The sequence below is a fragment of the Papaver somniferum genome, chromosome 4 (genome assembly GCF_003573695.1).
Source record: "Papaver somniferum cultivar HN1 chromosome 4, ASM357369v1, whole genome shotgun sequence".
Lineage (NCBI taxonomy): Eukaryota > Viridiplantae > Streptophyta > Magnoliopsida > Ranunculales > Papaveraceae > Papaver > Papaver somniferum.
The window spans coordinates 158,896,443-158,916,886 of NC_039361.1; the positions used below are offsets into that span (position 1 = coordinate 158,896,443).

The 20,444-nt window shown below is 34.3% G+C and overlaps 1 protein-coding gene and 2 long non-coding RNA genes across 5 annotated transcripts; 1 reads left to right on the forward strand and 2 right to left on the reverse strand.

Moving 5' to 3' along the window:
- Positions 1 to 8,913: 8,913 nt before the first annotated feature.
- Positions 8,914 to 10,103, reverse strand: LOC113271732. The gene is made up of 3 exons (XR_003322296.1): positions 9,961 to 10,103; positions 9,799 to 9,860; positions 8,914 to 9,154 (listed from the first exon to the last, which is right to left on the reverse strand). It is a non-coding gene; the product is annotated as an uncharacterized LOC113271732 (long non-coding RNA).
- LOC113271730 (high affinity nitrate transporter 2.5-like) lies at positions 9,507 to 12,057 on the forward strand. Its single transcript, XM_026521636.1, has 2 exons — positions 9,507 to 11,127; positions 11,464 to 12,057. The coding sequence occupies exons 1-2, from the start codon at positions 9,983 to 9,985 to the stop codon at positions 11,837 to 11,839; spliced, it is 1,521 nt and encodes a 506-aa protein (XP_026377421.1). The 5' UTR covers positions 9,507 to 9,982; the 3' UTR covers positions 11,840 to 12,057.
- Positions 10,524 to 14,121, reverse strand: LOC113271731. 3 transcript variants are annotated; one of them, XR_003322293.1, is made up of 5 exons: positions 13,884 to 14,121; positions 12,617 to 12,697; positions 12,353 to 12,456; positions 11,386 to 11,391; positions 10,524 to 10,654 (listed from the first exon to the last, which is right to left on the reverse strand). It is a non-coding gene; the product is annotated as an uncharacterized LOC113271731 (long non-coding RNA). The 3 variants fall into 3 exon arrangements; XR_003322294.1 differs by lacking the exon at positions 11,386 to 11,391 and having other exon boundaries at positions 10,525 to 10,654; XR_003322295.1 differs by lacking the exons at positions 10,524 to 10,654; positions 11,386 to 11,391 and adding an exon at positions 11,136 to 11,385.
- Between the last annotated feature and the right edge of the window lie 6,323 nt (positions 14,122 to 20,444).

Consider the following 20,444-nt stretch of genomic DNA (forward strand, 5'->3'; position numbering starts at 1 on the left):
ACTAGAATTATCAATTACCTCACAATAATCTTAATCGATTAACGAAAGTAGATATTGCGGAATCACAAACGATGAGACGAAGGTGTTTGTGACTACTTTTCTATCTTGCCTATCGGAGATATAAATCTCAAGCTAATTCTTACAATTTTAGTCAATCACGATAGAAACAGCAAGATCAGATCACACAACTATATAGAAAATAGTTGGGTCTGGTTTCACAATCCCAATGAAGTCTTTAAGTCGTTAACCTACAGGGTTTCTTGAAAAACCTAAGGTTAAAGGAGAATCGACTCTAGCTTATGAAACTAGTAACACACAGGAGGTGTGGGAATTAGGTTTCCCAATTTCTAGAGTTATCCTTTATATAGATTTAAAATCAGGGTTTGCATTCAGTGTTAGCTTAGTAACAAAGCATTCAATATTCACCGTAAATGAAAACCTGATTAGATTCAAGCTAATATATTTCAACCGTTAGATCGAACTTAGCTTGTTATACACAAATGAAATGTAACTTCATTTAGGTTTGAACGACCGTACCTAAACGGGTACACTTAGTCGTTTCAACAATAGTTAACCAATGATTAGCCATATGAGCACTTTCATATCAACCTTATTCATCTTCACCATAACTAGTTCAAATGACTCAAATGAACTAGTTAGAGAGTTGTTCAATTGCTTAGATCTTGTAGAAGTATACAAGACATAATTGAAGCAAAACCGGTTTTGATTCACTTGAATGGATTCATGAACATTATAGCCACAGTTTCCAAAGATTGCATTCCTTATTATATAAATATTTTAGTTCATGAACAAAGTGATTTTAGAAAGTAACCTACCTAAATATGCGAACGGGTATGCGTACTTAAGTAACCGAATTGAGTTTGTTTTTCACTTTCAAACTCTAGCAGAAATTCACGGACGTGAACTTTCCGCCAATATGCGTACAGGTACGCATACTTATCCGTATTTCAAACAACCGTCAGTACGCGTACGGGTACGCATACTTTCGGTTGCCGGTTTCATACTTTTGCACTGTGAGAACATACTATTTTTATATCCAAATATGGTTACATGTTCTAAACTCTCATTTCAATCATTGAAGCTTTCTTAGAGGATGTTATATAATTGTTATTCAAAAACTATTTTTCATCAAAGCGATTTTCAAGTTATTTAAATAATCGAAGATGAGTAAAGATGAACTTGGATAAAGAAAAAGCTTACCAACACATATTTCGTGAAATAGATAAGCGAGATAAACTCGGTTTTAAATAGCCAATGTGTATAATCGAAGTCTATATAGCAATACGACTTTTGTCTCAAAATAGGATATAGAATAGATAGACTTTTGAGTGATAGATAAGTTTAAGTCTCCACATACCTTTTGTCGATGAAGTTCCACAAGTTCCTTGAGTAGTTCTTCGTATTCATATGATGAACGTCGTGGAGTCTAGAGCTCAACTAAACTTTACTATCCTAGTACGATACTTAGCTATAAGTATACTAGAAATCAAGACTTATAGTTTTGGCAACTAAACTTGACAACCAAGCTTCAGATAGCAATGCTTGCGAGTTCGACCGAGCAGTGCTCTAACAAAGATGATTAAAACTTCAAATATATTTGTATTATTAATAAAGATTCACGCTTAGAACATTGAATTCATCCTTAATCAACAAAGGATTTAGCTACTCATACCACAAAGAAGATGATTAATGGTGGTTTCCCCCTAAAGGGGTAAACCCTAGGTTTTTGGTGTATAATAAACCCTAGATTGTGATATGAGATATATATTTATTTGAAAGGCCTAATACCTATTTATATAGGTTTACACTGCTTGGCCTTCAAGTATCCTAGTCGGTTCCGGAAACCGACCTAAAAAGTAGTAAACAAAGACCTTAAACATAGTTCGGGACTTTTGGCCTTCAAAAGTTTGCATACCAGTTTGCAAACTTATATTTTATAATAAAATCCAGGAAAATAAGTTTTCATACCCGTTTGCAAACTTATTTTTTAGTTACTCCCGTTTGCATACCCGTTTGCAAACTTGCTTGTCTACGGTATTCGATAAAACATGTTTTGGCCGTAACTTCTTCGTCCGAACTCGGAATGACCTCATTTTTTTCCATTCCATTTATAATTGAATTATCTTCAATTTGGTATTGAGAAATCCTTAATTTTAATGATTTAATCTCGGTCTTTGGCCCGTCTCTTTATTTTGAGCGTTTTGCTCCTTTTCGTCGCACTTCTTCCACTTCTCTTGGACTTGAGAACTTGGATACTTGGAATACTTCTGTTCTTAGATATTTTTAGCACTTTATAGATCCTTTTTGGATGATTCAACTAATAGAGACAAATAAGAGAAAATAAGAGTAATAATACGAAAATATGCAAGAATAATAGCTAAAACAAGTATGGAATGGACACTAAAATCATATGAATTATGCACTTATCAGTAAGCTATAAAAAATACTAGTCAACAAAGAAATTTGGTTAAGAAAAAAAAATATTTGTAGCCAAATTTATTGTGTTGGCCCAATTGTTATGTTTTAATAGCCGGACAATCCCCTGTCTTGATTTGTTTTCTTCTTGTTCACATAGTTGTGGGTGTACGACTACTTTCCTGAATTGAAGTTGGCCGAGGAAAATAAATCCTGGGTTTATGCCCATCTTAACTTGAAACTACTTATTCAAGGATGTGCATAAGAAGTCTAAAGAGAATCAGTTTACAAAGTTGAGGGTGAAGTTGGATAGTGTGAATGTTAAACAAGTCATTTTTTACCCGTGCTTTATTGAATCAGAGGAACATGAGACACACGACTTCTCGCATGTCTTCGGTTATTACAGAACTTTATGGTTTCCCAATGCTTACCCACTATACAATCCTCTAAAAATAATTTGACAGTTTTCTAGTGTCCAAAATATACGAAACATGGAGAATAAAAACTTAATAATTTGGTGGTTCACCAAACAAAGAATACAAAGAATTGTTTTAAGTATGTCCATACCCCAACTCCAATAGTAGATCACTGGAAAAATATGTGAAACTACCTTGTTGAAGCTACCGAATGTATACCTTTCGACGATGACTCTACTGATATTGGTAGAAGATACATGGAATGATATCAAGATATTTCCCATCCTATTGTAGTAAAAAGAAAAAGTCAATCTCATGCTAATAAGGTTAATGAAAGGCACATAAAAAGTATATGGAGGCTAAGAATAAGGGAGTTGAAACCATGGAGATTCATTCTAATGGCAAAGATGATGTGGTAAGAGATCATACCCTTTTTACGATTTTAAAATTATTATAAAATATGAAATAAATCACTTACTTTATGGTATAATTGAAAATAAGTTAAGGCGGGTAAGAAACCCTTGAATAAAATGACGAATAAAATATGCAGTGGAGAGTCGATGTTCACTGAAAAACAAACTACCATCTGCAAACAGTAGACCAATGTACTCTCAAAGAAAGTTGTGCAGCCAAGCCATCCTAAGGTGGTGAAGAGGAGTCGACAACTTGGCGAAGGTTCAAATCAGGTTGACGCTACTATGATCGAACCAACCAGAGATAAATCCCAAAGTGACAAGGAAATTCAAGAACAAGCTCATGGTCAGCGGTGCGGTAAAAGATTCGTCGTAGTGGTTGTCGTGATTGAGTGATTGAAACACAAATCTTTGTTGAAAGTGTTATGTTAGTATTCAAGCTTCAGTGGCACTTTAGCTACGTATTTCGCATGCTTGATTTATAGTACACTTTGATGGTTATATTCTTTTAGTTTTAGTCAGGGATTTCGTAGTTTGGCTCTTACTAGACTTTTATGTTTAAGTGGTAATGAGCTTGCAAACATGAATACGTAGATAAATATTTTTAACAAATTTTGTTGACCTTAAAGTCAGTTAATTTTAGACGAATAGAATGGGTCGGGATATGCACCTCAGTTTATCGGGGGTGCACAAATTTGGACACGGATCGGGGTGATAAGAATAAAAAAGAAACACTTTTGAGATCCTAAAAAAAAAGCGTATAAAATTGTGTCGATCCTTGGCTACCCTTTCCTCTTAAAAAATGAAATTCATATTCAAATAGAATTCGTGAAATTCAAAATTCAAATAAAACTTGTTTTTGCACTTCACAATTCTAAATAGTTACTACCAAGTCTGAAATCTCTCTCTCAAAATTATCAAAATAATATTTGAAAGTAACTGCTTTGTGTAAGAAGAATAACAATTGATCAATCAATCATGACTGATTTCGGTGTGGTTGATACCCTTTCTCCTCTCTCATAGGTAACATACTCATTTATTTACTTTCATCTGATTTTATAACACCTATATTAACCATATTTGTTCAAAGAATTTATGTTTTAAATGAATATACATGATTCAATTCTAAAAAATTTAGGGTTTTTCCTAACAGATTTTTCATAGTGTTGATTAAAGTTAGCGTTTATCATTTTTCATATATGCATTTTGTAAACTCTAGTATAACGTTTTCAGTATCCGTATTTTACGTTTTGATATTAAGATAGAAATTATAGATTTGGTGGTTAACAGTGAACGAAATTCTTATCTCTCTACTTTACTTGTTGCACATTTTATCTCTCGGATATTGTTATCCCTACAAGGATAAAAAAAATATTGAAGCATCCTTCCCATAAGGTAGCAGGAAGAGACATTGGAGTGACTAATGTGGCCACGAAAACTAAAATTTTGAAACACCGAAATATAGCCGAGAGTCTCAACTCCACTACCAAGGTATATTATTGATCTTTCATCCAATTTATATACACGCTCTTTAATAAGTTGTTTTAGTCTTAAAAACACATTATTATTAGTTATAATTGTTTCCTAAGCAATGGTGTCCTTGTTCGGGGATTTGTTCTTTTTTTTTCTTTAACTTGTTATCTTACAGTTGTTCCTTGTAGTTTTCTCTCTTAGTTCAATATCTTGGGAGTAATCTCTCTTATGTTATGCATTTTTCTATTTGTATATTCTCATATAATCAAGATTTTATGATTTATCATATTTTCTTGTGGTTTAGAGTCGTAGCATTATAATAGAATAATTAACATTTGTGCATTGTTGTTGGATACGAACCACTAGATTATATATCTATAAATATGAAATATGCTTGAGTTTGTTTTGTGCGATCATCGACGTTTTAGATTAAAATATACATATAGAGCACAAAAATACATATTATCTAGTAGTCTAATTTATATCTTTTGAAAAGAGATAAAAAAACACATGTTTACTTACCTTTTATTTATCTTGTTTATTTACCTTTTGAAGAAGAAAAGAAATGCATTTATCACTAACTTTCTGTATATAATAATTAACATTTGTATATTGTTGTTAGATAGATCCATTAGAATATCTCTAAAAATCTGAAAAATGATTGTATTTGTTTTGATCCATTATCAACGTTTTAGGGTCAAAGAGACATATAAAGCACCAATATATATATATTTAATTTTTTTTTGAAAAGAGAAAAAAATATTCTATTTACCTTTTGAAGAAAAAAGTAATCATATCTATTACTAGCTTTTTATATATGTTTGAACTAATAGTTATTTTTAAATTGTTGTTTGTATGTATGATGAGTATCGATTACTTTATGAGTTCCTGAGTATGATGGGAATATGTAAATATTGATTAGTCAATACTTTATGAATTGGCAATTTTATGTCACCAGAATATTGATTAGTTAATCGGCTTTAGTTCGATCAAAACAACCTAAAAACTTAAATGGGAAATTATATTATTTGGTCCAAGGCCCAAATAAGATATTATAATATGGTCCATTCTTATCGATACTCCTAGGTTCATAATTCTTTTTTTAATGCAAATAACTTAACTGCCCATAGACTTGGTACGTGCGATACTTATCACCGATAAAAAAAACATCGATTCGAAAGAAGAAAAAGAGATAGAGTGAAACAATGAAGTAAAAGTGAAAATGACAAAAACAAAGAAAAAGAAAAAACTCCTTCACTCTCTCTTTCCCAACAAAGCAAAACAAAATAAATAGAATTCTATTATTGGAGCTTTAAACGTTCGGGTCTTTTTTGGGGTTGTATAGGTTATGAAATAGTAATCTATAGAACCCCTTATCCGTCTATTTTCAATAACACTTAATGTACCTTTAATTGGGCCGACCGCCGGGAAGGCTCGTAGGGAGGGAGTCCCTTTTAGAGCAAGTCTTATGGTGGAATCCATCCATCTTCCACGCCACCTCAGCATTTGGAACCGTGGATGGAAGCGCAAGTGTAATGGTGGAATAGTAGAAACGCTATTCTTAATGGAGTTAAAAAAACGCAATTAAGAATGGAGCTAAAAAAACGCAATTAAGAATGGAGCTTTTTTTTCAGTCGTTAGATTTCAACAACTCAGTTTAAATCGACGGATAAAAAAAAAACGCAATTCTTAATTGCGTTTTTTTAGCTCTATTCTTAATTGCGTTTAACGCTATTCTTATTGGCGTCCAGATGGATTCCACGAATCCTTACACGAAACCGTAGAACCTTGCTTGGATTTTCTGTGGAAGACCCCAACTTGGAAGCCACTAGACTTGACATTCCATGGTTTTTCCACACTTGGAATAGTTTGGATTCCACCAAAAGACTTGCTCTAAGAGTTAAAAATGTTCAATTTGATAAAAAGATTGGAAGTGAATTTGGTGGTAGTCTTTCGGACATGAAAAGCCTAAAATGTCCCTCCTTTTAATCTAATTATTATAACTCCTTATACATCCTATTTTTTCAGGGGTATAATTGGCAATCAAACTTTAATATAACATATCTAAAAATCCGTGCCTTAGAATTTTACAAATTTTATATCATTGGAAAGGATTTTAAAAAATCTACACAACGAGTACAAACAACAATATAAAATTTAGTGTTTTTACGAAAAATTCGATAGTGACTTTTAAAATTTAATGCATAGCTATTATGCAAAGCACCATAAATGATGCATAATACATGGGTAAATTGATGCAAACCATCACAAAAAATGCATAAAAAATGGAGAAAATTTATGTAAATTACCATAAATTGAATGCATATCAATTTTAGCCTTATAACACCATTACGCATAACGGTGTTTCGATTTTCTTCGGTCGGCCCCCCTCACCGTGGCAGCGGTGATCTAGTTAAAGTAGTGTTAATCAGGATGATTAACTAAACTAATTAAGATTAGTGAAAGGATTATACTAATCATTAGATTAAACTTTTGAAAATCAAAACCTTTTTTTTTTTTTGGATTTGTAAGAAGGATAATGGGATTTTGATAAAAAAAATGAACTTTTTTTTGAAGAAAGTGATGAAATACATCTTGAAAAATAGTCAAGAGAACCTTATAAACATGTCCTCGTTACAGTTTTGATTGATTTAACTCCGTTAAAAATCATAAAAAATTTGAGTTTTTCTAGGGGTTACGGTTGGGATATTTTGTCTACCCAACCGAAATCAACACTTTACAGTGGGAAATAAAGAACTCCCAGCCGAAAGTTTTCTTTTAGTATTTTCAGAACAAATTACAGCTGGGAGACTCAGCCTAGGATAAGTTACGGCCGGGAAAACCTTACCGTAATACAACCTCTGTTTTTTTCATTTTTTATGATAATCAGAAGTGCATACGGTTAGGAATTCCTAACCGTAAACATATATTTACGGATTGAATTTTAAAATTTCCCAGACGTGTACCTGCTTTACGGCTAAATATTCAACATTTTCCAGCCGTAATCCCTTTTTTGCGGCTAAAAATTCAGCATTTTTCTAGCCGTAATGAGTCTATACTCTATATGAAAAATTTGTATATAGGTGAACTCATTTTAAGGTTGAATACATACTGATATTCATAAAATGAATAAACCTAAGAACTAGTTTCACTTCATACTCAATCTTTAATGAGTATGAACTTGTATCATTTTGAAGTTGAGTATAAAGTGATACTCATTTTAAAATCGAGTATTAACTTATATTCATTTTGAAACCGCTTATAACTTTGTACTCATTTGAAATCACCTATAACTTTATACTCTTTTTGAAATAGAGTATAAATATATCATTTTGGAATCAATATAAAACCATGTCCATTCTGAAATCGAGTGTGAACTTATATTTTCTTTGAATTCGAGTATAAAGTGATACATATACTCATTATTCATTTTGAGATTGGGTATAAAATTTATTTCAAATATTCATTCTGGATTTTTTGATCAACTTACGACTAGGAAATGATAAACTTCTAGCCATAAACATTATTACGTCTAGGAATTCATCATTTCCCAGCCGTAAGTGAAGAAAAAATCGGCTTCCTAGCCGTAAATGAACTACTTACGGTTCGAAAAAGATGAATTCCTAGCCGTAAGTATTTTCTGAAACCGAAACTAAATTATATTTTGATTTTTTTAACGTATTTAAGTAATCAAAAAGAAAATAGCGGGTTTATCGATTCTTATCTGATAAAAGTTATGGACCGGAGATTATAAGGCTATTTAGTTGTTTCAATTTCTTAATTTTTGATGCCGTCAAAAAAAAAAAAAAGTTGATGATTTTGATCATGATTTGACGAAAGAGAAGAAAAGAGATGGATAATAGATCATTTTTTTTTCTAATTAGATTAAATTGGGTAATAAGGTAATATGTTTAATTGAGTGGGGGTAGTTTTGATATTTTACATGGATTGGGTCTCCCCATCACCACACCCATGGCTATAATTATCATTTTAAGCCCCCAAAAACCCAGCCCCCTACAAATAATCTCCTTGTCTCACATTTCAACTTCACATTGATTACTAATACATTACTGTCTACGTGGAAATCCAATTTTCCGGCAGCGTTTTGATTGATGGAGAACAAAGAGTTATCACGAAAGCTATCAATTATTGGCTAGTTCTGCACCCCTTTCAGGATAATATCTGCACTAAACAGGCACCAAACTTGACTATTAAAACAACTACAGTAGAGCTTAAGTAATCACTGACAAAGTCATACCCGGTTTCAAGGATCTAAACATAGAAGAAGAATCTACAATATTTTAAAGAAGTAAGATTCTTCACTGAAAATTGGAATATTCTGAAAGTTTTCTGTATTCCTCCTCCACACTCAAAGTAATATCCTGAAAGATGCCGTCTAGGCTCCAGCTAGCCGTTCTGCACACATTGACAAATCATTCCACTTCAAATCAGTGCATGTTCTTAGACTCTTAGGAACACGCACAGCCTTTTTTCACAAATAACAACTTAGTTTCAAACTCACCAATGGGAAATAAAAAGAGAGCGCAAACAGTTTAAAAGATGGAAATAATGAAAAAAAAAAAGAAAAAAAGAAACAAGAATCTAAAAGAGAAAGTCAGACTTTTCCACTATCCCAGGACATGGGAGATTCCTCAAAATCTCAACTCACGATCTTACTTCGGTTACTCCAAGTACCAGGCCATAGTGTGGGGCCTATGGTGTTTAAAAGCCTAACTTTGACTTCCAAGATCACTCTCACCATCTCCTTTTCCATATCTTAAGTCACAACAGACAATGAGATTCCGTAAATGTGCAGCTATAAATTTAAAGATTCAACTTCTTCAGGCCCTAGAGAGTGACTGGTGACTAACTATAGGCTCTAAATCATAAATGTACAAAAGAAATGTCAATCTTTCCAACTGTTAAAGCAAACAATTCAGTCAAAGTACTTAACAAGTCGCCAAAAGAGAAATCATTTCATGGTTTCTCAATCTGTTGTTTCTACATTCAATGTGCTACACATAAATGCAAGGACTCGGTGTTCATAGAGATAAATCTACCTGAATATCTTCTTCTATATGCAAGTGTAATTTTAAATATCCATAGGATTTCATCTCCTTATCTGCAAAACATATAAAGGAAGAAAAAGGTTCACCATTTTAAAACCACATATATATATAGAGAGAGAGATATTAAACAGAATACCACTAAAGCAAACTCACCGATCTTTGAATCACTCGTCCAATGGAAATGAATGGTCGGGAATCAGAACCAGAGCGTTTAAAATTTGCTCTACCGGTGGATTCTGAGAACAAAGCGACTGAGTTTCGATTACTATCGGTGGCAAAACCTCACATGCGAGCCTTCCATCTCTCATGGATTTCCTTCTTCTCTTGCTTCGTTTCCACCTTCGCGGCACCACCTCTCCTCCCCATCATACGGGACAACCTCAACCTCACTACCACTGACATAGGTAATGCAGGGATCGCTTCAGTCTCTGGTGCAGTCTTTGCAAGGCTTGTCATGGGGACAGCATGTGACCTCTTCGGCCCACGGCTTGCCTCTTCGGCGCTCATACTTTTAACTTCACCAGCAGTTTACTTCACAGCTGTTGCTTCATCCCCTGTTTCCTTCCTCCTTGTCCGCTTCTTCACAGGCTTCTCACTTGCCACCTTTGTCTCAACCCAGTTCTGGATGAGCAGCATGTTCTCCGCAAATGTCGTTGGAACGGCTAATGGTGTTGCAGGTGGCTGGGGAAACCTCGGAGGTGGGGCCACCCAACTCATCATGCCACTTGTATATGAGTTGATAAGGAAAATCGGACCATCTGATTTCACTGCCTGGCGTGTTGCTTTCTTCATCCCTGCGCTGTTCCAGACATTAACAGCATATGCGGTTTTTCTCTTGGGTCAAGACCTGCCAGATGGAAACTTTAGACGACTTGAGAAATCTGGTGAGAAACCAAAAGATAAGCTATCGAAAGTTTTCTACCATGGGATCACTAATTACAGGGGTTGGATATTGGCCTTGACTTATGGGTACAGTTTCGGGGTAGAACTGACAGTAGACAACATAGTAGCAGAGTACTTCTATGATAGATTCAATCTGAAGCTCCATACTGCTGGAATCATTGCAGCAAGTTTTGGATTAGCGAATATTGTGTCTCGACCTGGTGGGGGTGTGTTGTCAGATATGATGGCGAAGAGGTTTGGAATGAGAGGTAGGCTCTGGAGCTTGTGGTTAGTTCAAACCTTAGGTGGACTACTCTGTATTCTTCTTGGGAGAGTAAATTCACTAGGTGCATCAGTCGCAGTGATGCTGGTTTTTTCTTTTTTTGTCCAAGCTGCATGTGGACTAACATTTGGAGTAGTTCCTTTTGTCTCCAGAAGGTAACTACTTCCATTCTGATTGTGCTTTTGCTTCTAGATTTACATACTACAAAACTCAGTACTGGTCAAATTGTTTTCAACCTCTGAAATATACATACTGCAGCGGTTATTTGTTCAGAAGTAGATTTGTAGTAAAATTAGTCTCTGGAATGTAGAATAACTTCATTCTTAAGTTGAAAATATTTTTCTCTTGTGTGTACTAGGATAATCAGTTTCCTTTGTTCTTCCCCGACTATTTCTTCTATTTGCAGTGCTTACCTGAAACTACAAGAACCAATTCTGTTAGGTAAAGAACAGATTTTCAGAACTAACTTTCTGATAACATATGGATTTCAGATCACTAGGACTCATATCAGGAATGACGGGAGCTGGTGGGAACGTTGGTGCAGTTATTACTCAACTAATATTTTTCAAAGGCTCTAGATATTCAAAAGAAACAGGAATAACTCTGATGGGTATCATGATTATATGTTGCACACTCCCATTATTCTTGATCTACTTCCCACAATGGGGTGGAATGTTATTTGGTCCATCATCAAAACAAAAGCACACAGAAGAAGAATACTACACATCAGAATGGAATTCTAATGAAAAGGAGAAAGGGTTACACCAAGGATGCTTAAAATTTGCAGACACTAGTAAAACCGAACGAGGTAGAAGAGTCGCTTCTGAACCAACACCCTCCAAAGGAACCTCAGACACTGATGTTTGACAACTACCACTTTACGTTAAGGTTCAGCTCTATCCAAAGCTCCTAATAGACACAATACATGTTCGTGTATAAATCTCCTTCGTCAATACTACGTAAGAGTTCAAAATTTTGTTGGATATGGTGCAAGAGTTGTCATCTGATTGTAATGTTGCAATTTGGAATCGAGATAACTTTTCTTGCAGATATAATCTTCAGTTAGTAGTACTGAATTTCAAGAATTGCCCTTTCTCCTTTTTCTTGTGTTCATTTATAAGGTAAGTTTCACAGCTCTAAGTTCGTAAAGTTGAATCCAGAGGAGCACATGGTTTCAACGAACTTAACATGGAATATGATTATATACTGAAGTTCGTACCCTCAGACAATCAGAAATACTCGAACAGAAAGCCTTAGCATATTCTTAAATGTAAACAGGAAATATAAACAGGGATAAGCATCTATTTAGAGCTAAAAAGCCAAGCTTCAAGTTTATTTTTATATCTCTTTTCAAGTGAAAATTGTCTAAAAAGAACTTACCGGTCACAGCTTCATCTCCCATCTTGCGCATATGACATCTGATGTTAACAATTGAATCCCTTGCCCCTAACAACAGCTTCTTTGCGTGCCTCACATGCGTGCTCCTAGAGATGGTAACAAGCCAATCAACAATCCGATGTTAAAACAGATCCGCTTAGTAATCAAGCCCTAAAGTAATCAAACATAATAACATACAGTGAAATCATTCATAGGTTGAATACACAACCTTTGATATGAAAGCAATACACACTTATATCTCTGTACCTGGTTAATGCCCCGGTCTTGAATGCTGTCAACTATCTTCGTGGTATGATGCCACCTCTTGATGTCCCAAGGATAGTCCCACTGCATTTACGGATGTCAGATACAACCTTTAGTGTCAATGGAACTGTATTTGAGCATAGAAACCCCTGTACCCACCCTACATACCGATTCACTTGTGAATTTGTGATACTAAAAAAATCATGCACATACAAAGAATTGTGCACAAATGATATCAAAGACTCATAATTTTCTCCTTTTCATCTCCAAAATAATGTCACATCCTTACCTCATACAATCTCTCAAATCACTGTGTTAAGTGCAGGGCATAATCTACCATATGTTATACTACACCTAAACACGCACCCAATTAAATGCAAGAATAATAATGGTAAACCATTTCCCGTGGTCTAGCTCATCAATAATGTATCCGTCAAACACTACTCTTTGTTTGAACAGTCTAATCAACACATGAAATTAACATACAGAAAATTAAAATAAAGAACAACATTAATAGCATGGTTTAATCATCATATACAAACAAAAAGAAAATCATAACCCAAGATTTTGATCCCATATATTGGACCAAACATCGTCTTCTAATATAAATGGACTATGACGAAAATCCATTTGTATTAGAAGTTGAGCTTGAATTCATCAAACAGGTATAAAAAAGAGAGATTATCAGATCATTTGCTAACCCTGTTTAGATTACAGTTATTATGGCTAGTGCAAGTACATCTAATTAAAATATTCACCATTAGCTAACCATGTTTCTTGTAAGCAGGTAACTACTTGGAAGACGTTAATCATGACGCCGCTACAAATCAATGAAGTTACTCATAAAATGGTAACAATGGTGACGCTTGTTAATCTCTACTTGGTTCGTATGCCCAATTCATCAAGGTCAGTGATGAAATTTGTTGATTAACGAAGAACAATTTCCTAATGCTGAAGGTAATGTTCCTCTTAGCAAATCCCAATCTAAGCAAAGATGATGAAGTTCTTGAAGAGAACTAAAATTCCAGAAATTCCTCCACTGAACGTGTTGAATCGGAGTCATAAATTAATGAAATGTAATTTAGAATTCTGAGATAACTGTTTGGGAATTTCAACAGAAAATGAATTAGAAGAAATTTCACATAATAAGATTCGAAGGAAGGTCGCCAGAAATTGAAATTGATAAGCATCAGAAACAAAGGGTTCCAAGTTCCAATATTCACAAACATAAAGAAATCGATCCAAATTTCAAAAATGTAGACACACTTACGGTTAATTCCTTTTCTTCTTTCTCTTCTTCTTCTTCACCTCAGGTAGCAGCACGTCCATCACAATCTCATCACCACCACTTCCATTACAAGCTTCTTATGAAGATGAACAAGGAAGAGTGATACAGATCACCTGGAGTTGTGAAAGAACAGCCAAAAAAAACAGTTTACTTAGGTTTATCATGTTATTTGCGCCTACCTGTCGCCTCGGGCATCGATTGAAGAAGCCCTTATTTTATTTCAGAGGTCTTTTTAGAGCGCGTTTGGAACAGAAGTTAGGAAACAAAAACTAGTGTTTCACGATAAGTTGATTCTTGTGCTTCTAGAATCGTTCCGAAAAATAATTATTAAACTGGTTTCTGACTTTACGACCTTCAGAAATCAAAAAGTAACTTGTGAGTGTACATCCAAACACCCTATTATCAATCTACATGATATGTGACAAACGAAATAAAATAACAAATAAAAAGATAGTTACAAAAGGAAAGGGAAGGCTTTAATCTCTTTCATTTCCTTATAGCGTGTTTAGAAGTCGGAAATAAAATATTTTTACTTCACAACAAATTAACTTTTTTATTTCTAAAATCATTTTAATTTCTGATTTTTTTGTTTCAAGGAGTAAAAAAACAACTTCTACAATAGTATCCAAACAATCTATTAACTTAGTCTCGTTATATCCTTTATTACATTACAATTCAAGATTATATAGCCTAACCCACGACTGATACTTGTACGGAGAGTGGAATATCAAAATTCCACAAGTCTACAACTTTGACATCAAGTTAAGATACTTGTCCATTTTGTGTTAATTCAAAAAAATGGAGCCTTTGTTAACTAGGAGCCTCCAAAATAAATATTTTTTATTCAATGATATCTAAATTTAGAAGTAGATTGTAGAATTGGCGCGGAAGATACTTTAGCCAAGCTGCTAGAACTGTGATACTTAAGTCAATTCTTGAATCTTTACCCATCTACCAGATGGGTTATTATAAGATTCCGAAAAACATTACCAACCAGCTCGTTTTCCTACAAAGAAATTTCTGATGGGGAAAGAAGGACGGTAAAAAAGGCTATTTTTTAAAAGCTTGGATGGATCTCAACATTCCGATATCCCTAGGAGGGATAAGATTTAGAGACTTAGAAGGAAACAATTTAGCGCAAACTAGGAAGGCTTGTTTAGAATCTTCTAGAAAACCTGGACTCGTCTGGTCTCAAACTCTGAGATCCAGCCACTATAGTATATGTAAACATCCTCTTGACCCAAACATCAGCACCGCAGGACCTTGGATTTGGTCTTGCATTCAACAGGGGATTGAGATAATTAAACCTCAGTGCATTTGGGAAATAGGCAATGGTCAATCGATCCATATAACAGAGGGTCAATGGCACCCTAACACGCTAGAATACTCAGCTGCCTGATAACATTTTCCTGGTCAGCCACCTTAGCGACGTAGTAAAACAGTCTTGGAATGTTAACTTCCTTCAATTCATTTTTGAGAAAAGTACTGTCCATACCATCTGTGAAATCCCTATACGTCTTAATAGAAATGATACCATAAAGTGGAAACTAAAACTGAATGGAAAATTCACTATAGCTTCCCTTTATCATAGCATCAAAAATTTTGAGACTATTACCAACTTCCCCTGAGATAAAATTTGGAGTATGGAAACTGCTTCAAAATTTACTTTATTCATATTCAATTACATGCATAATATGGTCCCTATAGATGATAAACTTTCTAAGTATATTGACATTCCAAACACATTCTCCATTTCCTCTCAACCAAATGAAACTCTGAAGCATATATTTGTGGAATGTCCTTTTGTTAGGAGTGTTTGTTTGCCTCTTCTACAAATTTTTTGTGCTCCCTAACTTGTCTTTTCAGCAATGGATATTAAGTTGGAGTACCAATCCAGTTGGTTAGGACACCGAATTGGGTCCTTGGAATGCTTTATGTGCAACTATAGTTTGGCACATTTGGCTAGTGAGATGTGATCAGGTGTTTAAAGGAATCCCAAACCCTCAACACATAGGCAAGAGCTGAATTGTTCTCGAGAGAGAATTGGCAAGACAATCAAAGCAACAGGAACAACTCGCAGTTAGAAATGGCACCAACTCAAACGAAAGATTTGAAATGTCCAGATTTAGGAACAACCAAAATCAACAGAGCTGCCAAACTAGACCAGTCAAATAAACTTATGAAAACAACAATGATTCTAAGAAACACTTTAGATTATCTCAGGGAAATGAAGATTATGGGATTCACAACGTTGAATAGGGATGTTTTAGAGGTGTTAGCGGCTATTGATGCGTGCAAATGGGGATTAGAACTTCAAGTTTTCACCATCAACATTGAAGCTAACAACACCAACCTAATTAGGCTCATCCCAAGACTTCCAAGTAGTATGGATTGGCAAGTTAAAGCTCTGTGGGAAGACATAATTCCAAATCTTTTGAATGTTTCTATTTCTACAAAACTTTTCATTTACTCTTCAATTAGTAAATCTGCAAGCCAGACGGCAATTGCATTAGATGATGTTTCTGCTAATACAACAATTATTATTAACTATGTGGGTTATCAACAATTATGCTCAAAACTATCAACACCAAGTTTGTTTTGACTTTTACATTTAATCTAGGGTTTTTCTTATCAAAAAACAAAACAAAACAAAGATTAATCCTCTCACCTAGTACAAATGTCGGTTGTGCGGGTCCCATGGAAATGTGGTCATCCACACACCCAACATGCCGACAATATGTAACATTCCCCCTTGAATGACCAACGTCCCAAATATGTTGTCTTATTAAAGTCTTGCCAGAAAATTTAATGGGATAAAAACTGATCGGGAAAAAAAATAAATAAAAAGAAATAGAAAAAGTGTACAACAGTCTTAATTCTAAAATGTTGATGACGTCAAGAATTTTTTCTCCTTTAAAACTGTGTCAGGAAAACTATTCTAGACAAAACCTGAGCTCAGAATAAGGTATGTCACCACAATGAAATTTCTACCGTGTCGAAATTGCGTCAGGAAAACTGCTTGGGACAAAATTTGGATGCTTGCGCCAGGAAAACCACTTGGGACAAAAACTAAAAGAAAAATAAAAACATAATAATACCGAAGTCGCTGCTAGTGTTGCCTAATTAAAATCTCATCAGGAATACCACATTAGACAAAAACTAACCAGAGGAAAATAGTACAGAATAATGATTGTGCCGGAAACGCATATGCTACCTCGTTAAAATCTTGCAGGGAAAACCCTTCCAGACAAAACCTTGGCGAAGAAGGGGAAAAGTACATCGTGATTAAGTCCAGCGGAAGATTCTACGAGTTTACTCTCCCTAAAGTATGGTTTTCTTAAAATGGTTGGTAGTGCAAACATAACACAATTTTTAGAAAACTGCTTATTTTTTTGCAGTTTATGGAGAATTGACTGCCAGAGTTTGTGTCGGATGCACAAATACCATCTTCCACCTTATTTAAATCCTCCATTTGATGCAAACTAATTCTAGTTTGTCTCTTTAACTTCAGACACAATAATGAAAAGGCTTTTGTAAACTCAGTTTCATCGTAGAATCAATTTTAGCCTTTTAAAAATGTAACCTGCAAAACAACAACAACATGATAATGTGCACTTGATACTCTAACATGGTACTTCTGGACCATAAATCAATAATTTCTACGTACGTAACACATATATCATCTTCCACACTGAGGAATCACATATTAATAGTTCTAATTTGAAAGAACAACAGGTAACATGAGTATCAAAATTGGAAACGCTAGTCTATACAAACAAGTTAATCCAGCATGTCCTCGAACTTCATGCTGACAAAATATTTCAATTTCAACGAGTTCTCATAAATTATTTCAAGCGTGGATTTTAACGATGTTAAGGGATCTTCAAAAAGCCAAAACTGATATCATGAGTTCATATGGATTTTAGTCATTTTTCAATAACGTAAAGCACACAAAGGATTGTTCACTAAATTCTCCACTTTGAAGCGGTTATTTTGAATTAATATCACGTCTGACATAATAACAAGATCAGGAGGCTTCTTGAGTTAAAACTAGAATCCTTCAATGGTCACCAAACTCTAGTCATAAGTTCAAAAATAATGAGTATTGGTTTTAAAATATCATACTCCAACAATGTTAGTTCTGCTTACTCCACTAATAATCGTTCAGTATATAAGAGTAGTGGATCAAAACACTCTAGTAAGAACTCAAACAAACCTTCGTAAATATGGGTTCCTAAAAGTACCCATAATACTACTAATGAATCTAACGAGATACCAAATATAGAAACGGTTTAACTTCCTAACATGAACATGATGATCACATGTTACAAGGATCTCGTAGATAAGTTATCATACACCCTCAAGGAAAAGCAGAAAAACTCGGGTTCCAACTTCATCTCCTTCCATGATGATATTAATTTCTATGATAACTTCTCTAGTCCAAAAGGTAGTAACTCAAAAGGAATAGTCATACCCAAATACGAAGGTTAGCATGTCTCTCATGGTGTATTTGAAAATACTCACCTATGTGCTCTCTAAGCACCCGTGACTTGGATCCTCATCTTAAAAAAATCTTGTGAGATGAGGGTTTACCAAATAACACTTGTTATATTTGATTCAAGTAGTTTTTCTATGTGACTCTTTACACTTCTTCACTGAATGGTTTATTGCTCATTACTATGTCCAGTTATTTTCCATCATCTTAAACGAAAGAAAAAATATTTAATCACCTCTTTGTGTTGAGCCTCTGCTCCAAGAAATGTATCAATCCTCAAACTGTTATGTGACAAATATAGTAAAATGGCTCAACGATTATACATTATGTATCACGATTGTCTCTTTGCACCATCACCATAAGTCACTAATTTGGTGCAACCACATCTTAGTCCAAAATGTAATAACTTCATGTGATTTCTGTTAGAGCATTGCTCGGTCAAACTCGCAAGCGTTGCTATCTCAAGCTTGTTTGTCAATGTTAGTGATCAAAACTATAAGTCTTTATTTCTAGTCTACTTATAGCGATATTTCGGACTAGGATAGATTGTGTAGTTGAGCATTAGACTTCACGGATTGTTTAACGAAATATTGGGTATGGTTGTTAGACCCCTGTGTTTTTCAGGTTCAACAAATCTTATGCTCTTTATATTATTCTCCCTTCCTATCTGACATGCAAAAGATGAGAACATGATCCATGGGGAATTACACATATCAAGCTAAGATAAAATTTAGGCTCTTAGATTTTTCCAATCATCTAAGTTGGTATTTAGAACTTAAGCAATTTTGATGGATTTAATATGTGACTATAGAAAAGTACTTCATATCGGGATTTTTGCAATCATGCTCTTTGGGTTTTGGAACATGTTGCGAGTTCTTTAAAAGACGTTTATGTCTTGATTGAATAATTTTTTTAAAAATAAAAAAATTAATTCATAAATAAAAAAATTGTTAATAAAAATAACAAAATTTATAATAAAAAATCATAAATTGAAAAAAAAAAACTCTATTATTTCCCTCTTTGACCCAATTTCCTAAAAGGTGGTCATGGAACAGACCCTATGTTTGGAAATACCTCTTGAATTCACCATATATATCTACCATACACTTGAGTTTGAGTTTCTTAATTCAAGTTGCTCTTACAATTAAGCATTCTCCCATGTCTGTCTTACGAAAACATGGAAGAATCTCATGGTAAAAATTGCAGTGGTATTTAGTCAAAAGGGAAAAAGAAAAGAATCCTGATAGAAGATGAAGTGGAAGATAATACTAAGGATCGTAGTTGTGAAAGTCGTACAATTCCGATTCGACTTAATTTTTCCCAAATCGACAATTGTTTCCTTGAATCGTTTATTTTATGAATTGTACTTTGACCAATTTTGACTTATGATTTTGACCAAATCAGACTGAAATTCCTACAAAAAAATATGATTTAATGATATGGAAAAAAGTTTAAGTGTTGTAGAGATTCAAACTTGAGTAGTCAAGCTCATGGTAATGCACGCTTGTACCACAATACTAACTTGTTGTTGATGTTATTATTCAACGTATTTTATGTATAGACAACTTATATATCAAACATCAAGACTTATAAGATTGTTTCATTTTGTTCAGTGAAATTTGTAACATAATATAGCGATTCAACAATCGATCATGAATCTTCGATTCACGATTTAACGTACGATTCGATTCTCAAAATTGAAAAATAATTCGCTTCGCGATTCACGATTTCACAACCTTGCTAAGGATCATCCTAATGTGAGTTGGTACACATTGCCTACGATCATCAAGATGTAGAACAAGAGGAAATGATTTATGCTAATGTTGTCTACGATTTTGTTAAACAATTTAAGGAGGCAAAGATTCAACTTGTTAAAGCCTTGAAAGGTCAAGACATGTTGAGAGTTGAAAAAGGTTTCCTCTGACCTTGGTCTCATGAAATCATATGGCAATGACGTTCTCAATAAAGAAATTTTTCCTGCAGAGTTTGTGGATGTTATTGAAGACAAACTAAAAGGCCTCAAAATCAGTGATGTTTCCAATGGTATC

Coding starts and splice junctions, on each gene's coding strand:
- LOC113271730 (XM_026521636.1), top strand. CDS start 9,983: ATGGAAATGAATGGTCGGGAATCAGAACCAGAGCGTTTAAAATTTGCT. Junction 11,128..11,463: donor GTTCCTTTTGTCTCCAGAAG/GTAACTACTTCC, acceptor TATGGATTTCAG/ATCACTAGGACTCATATCAG.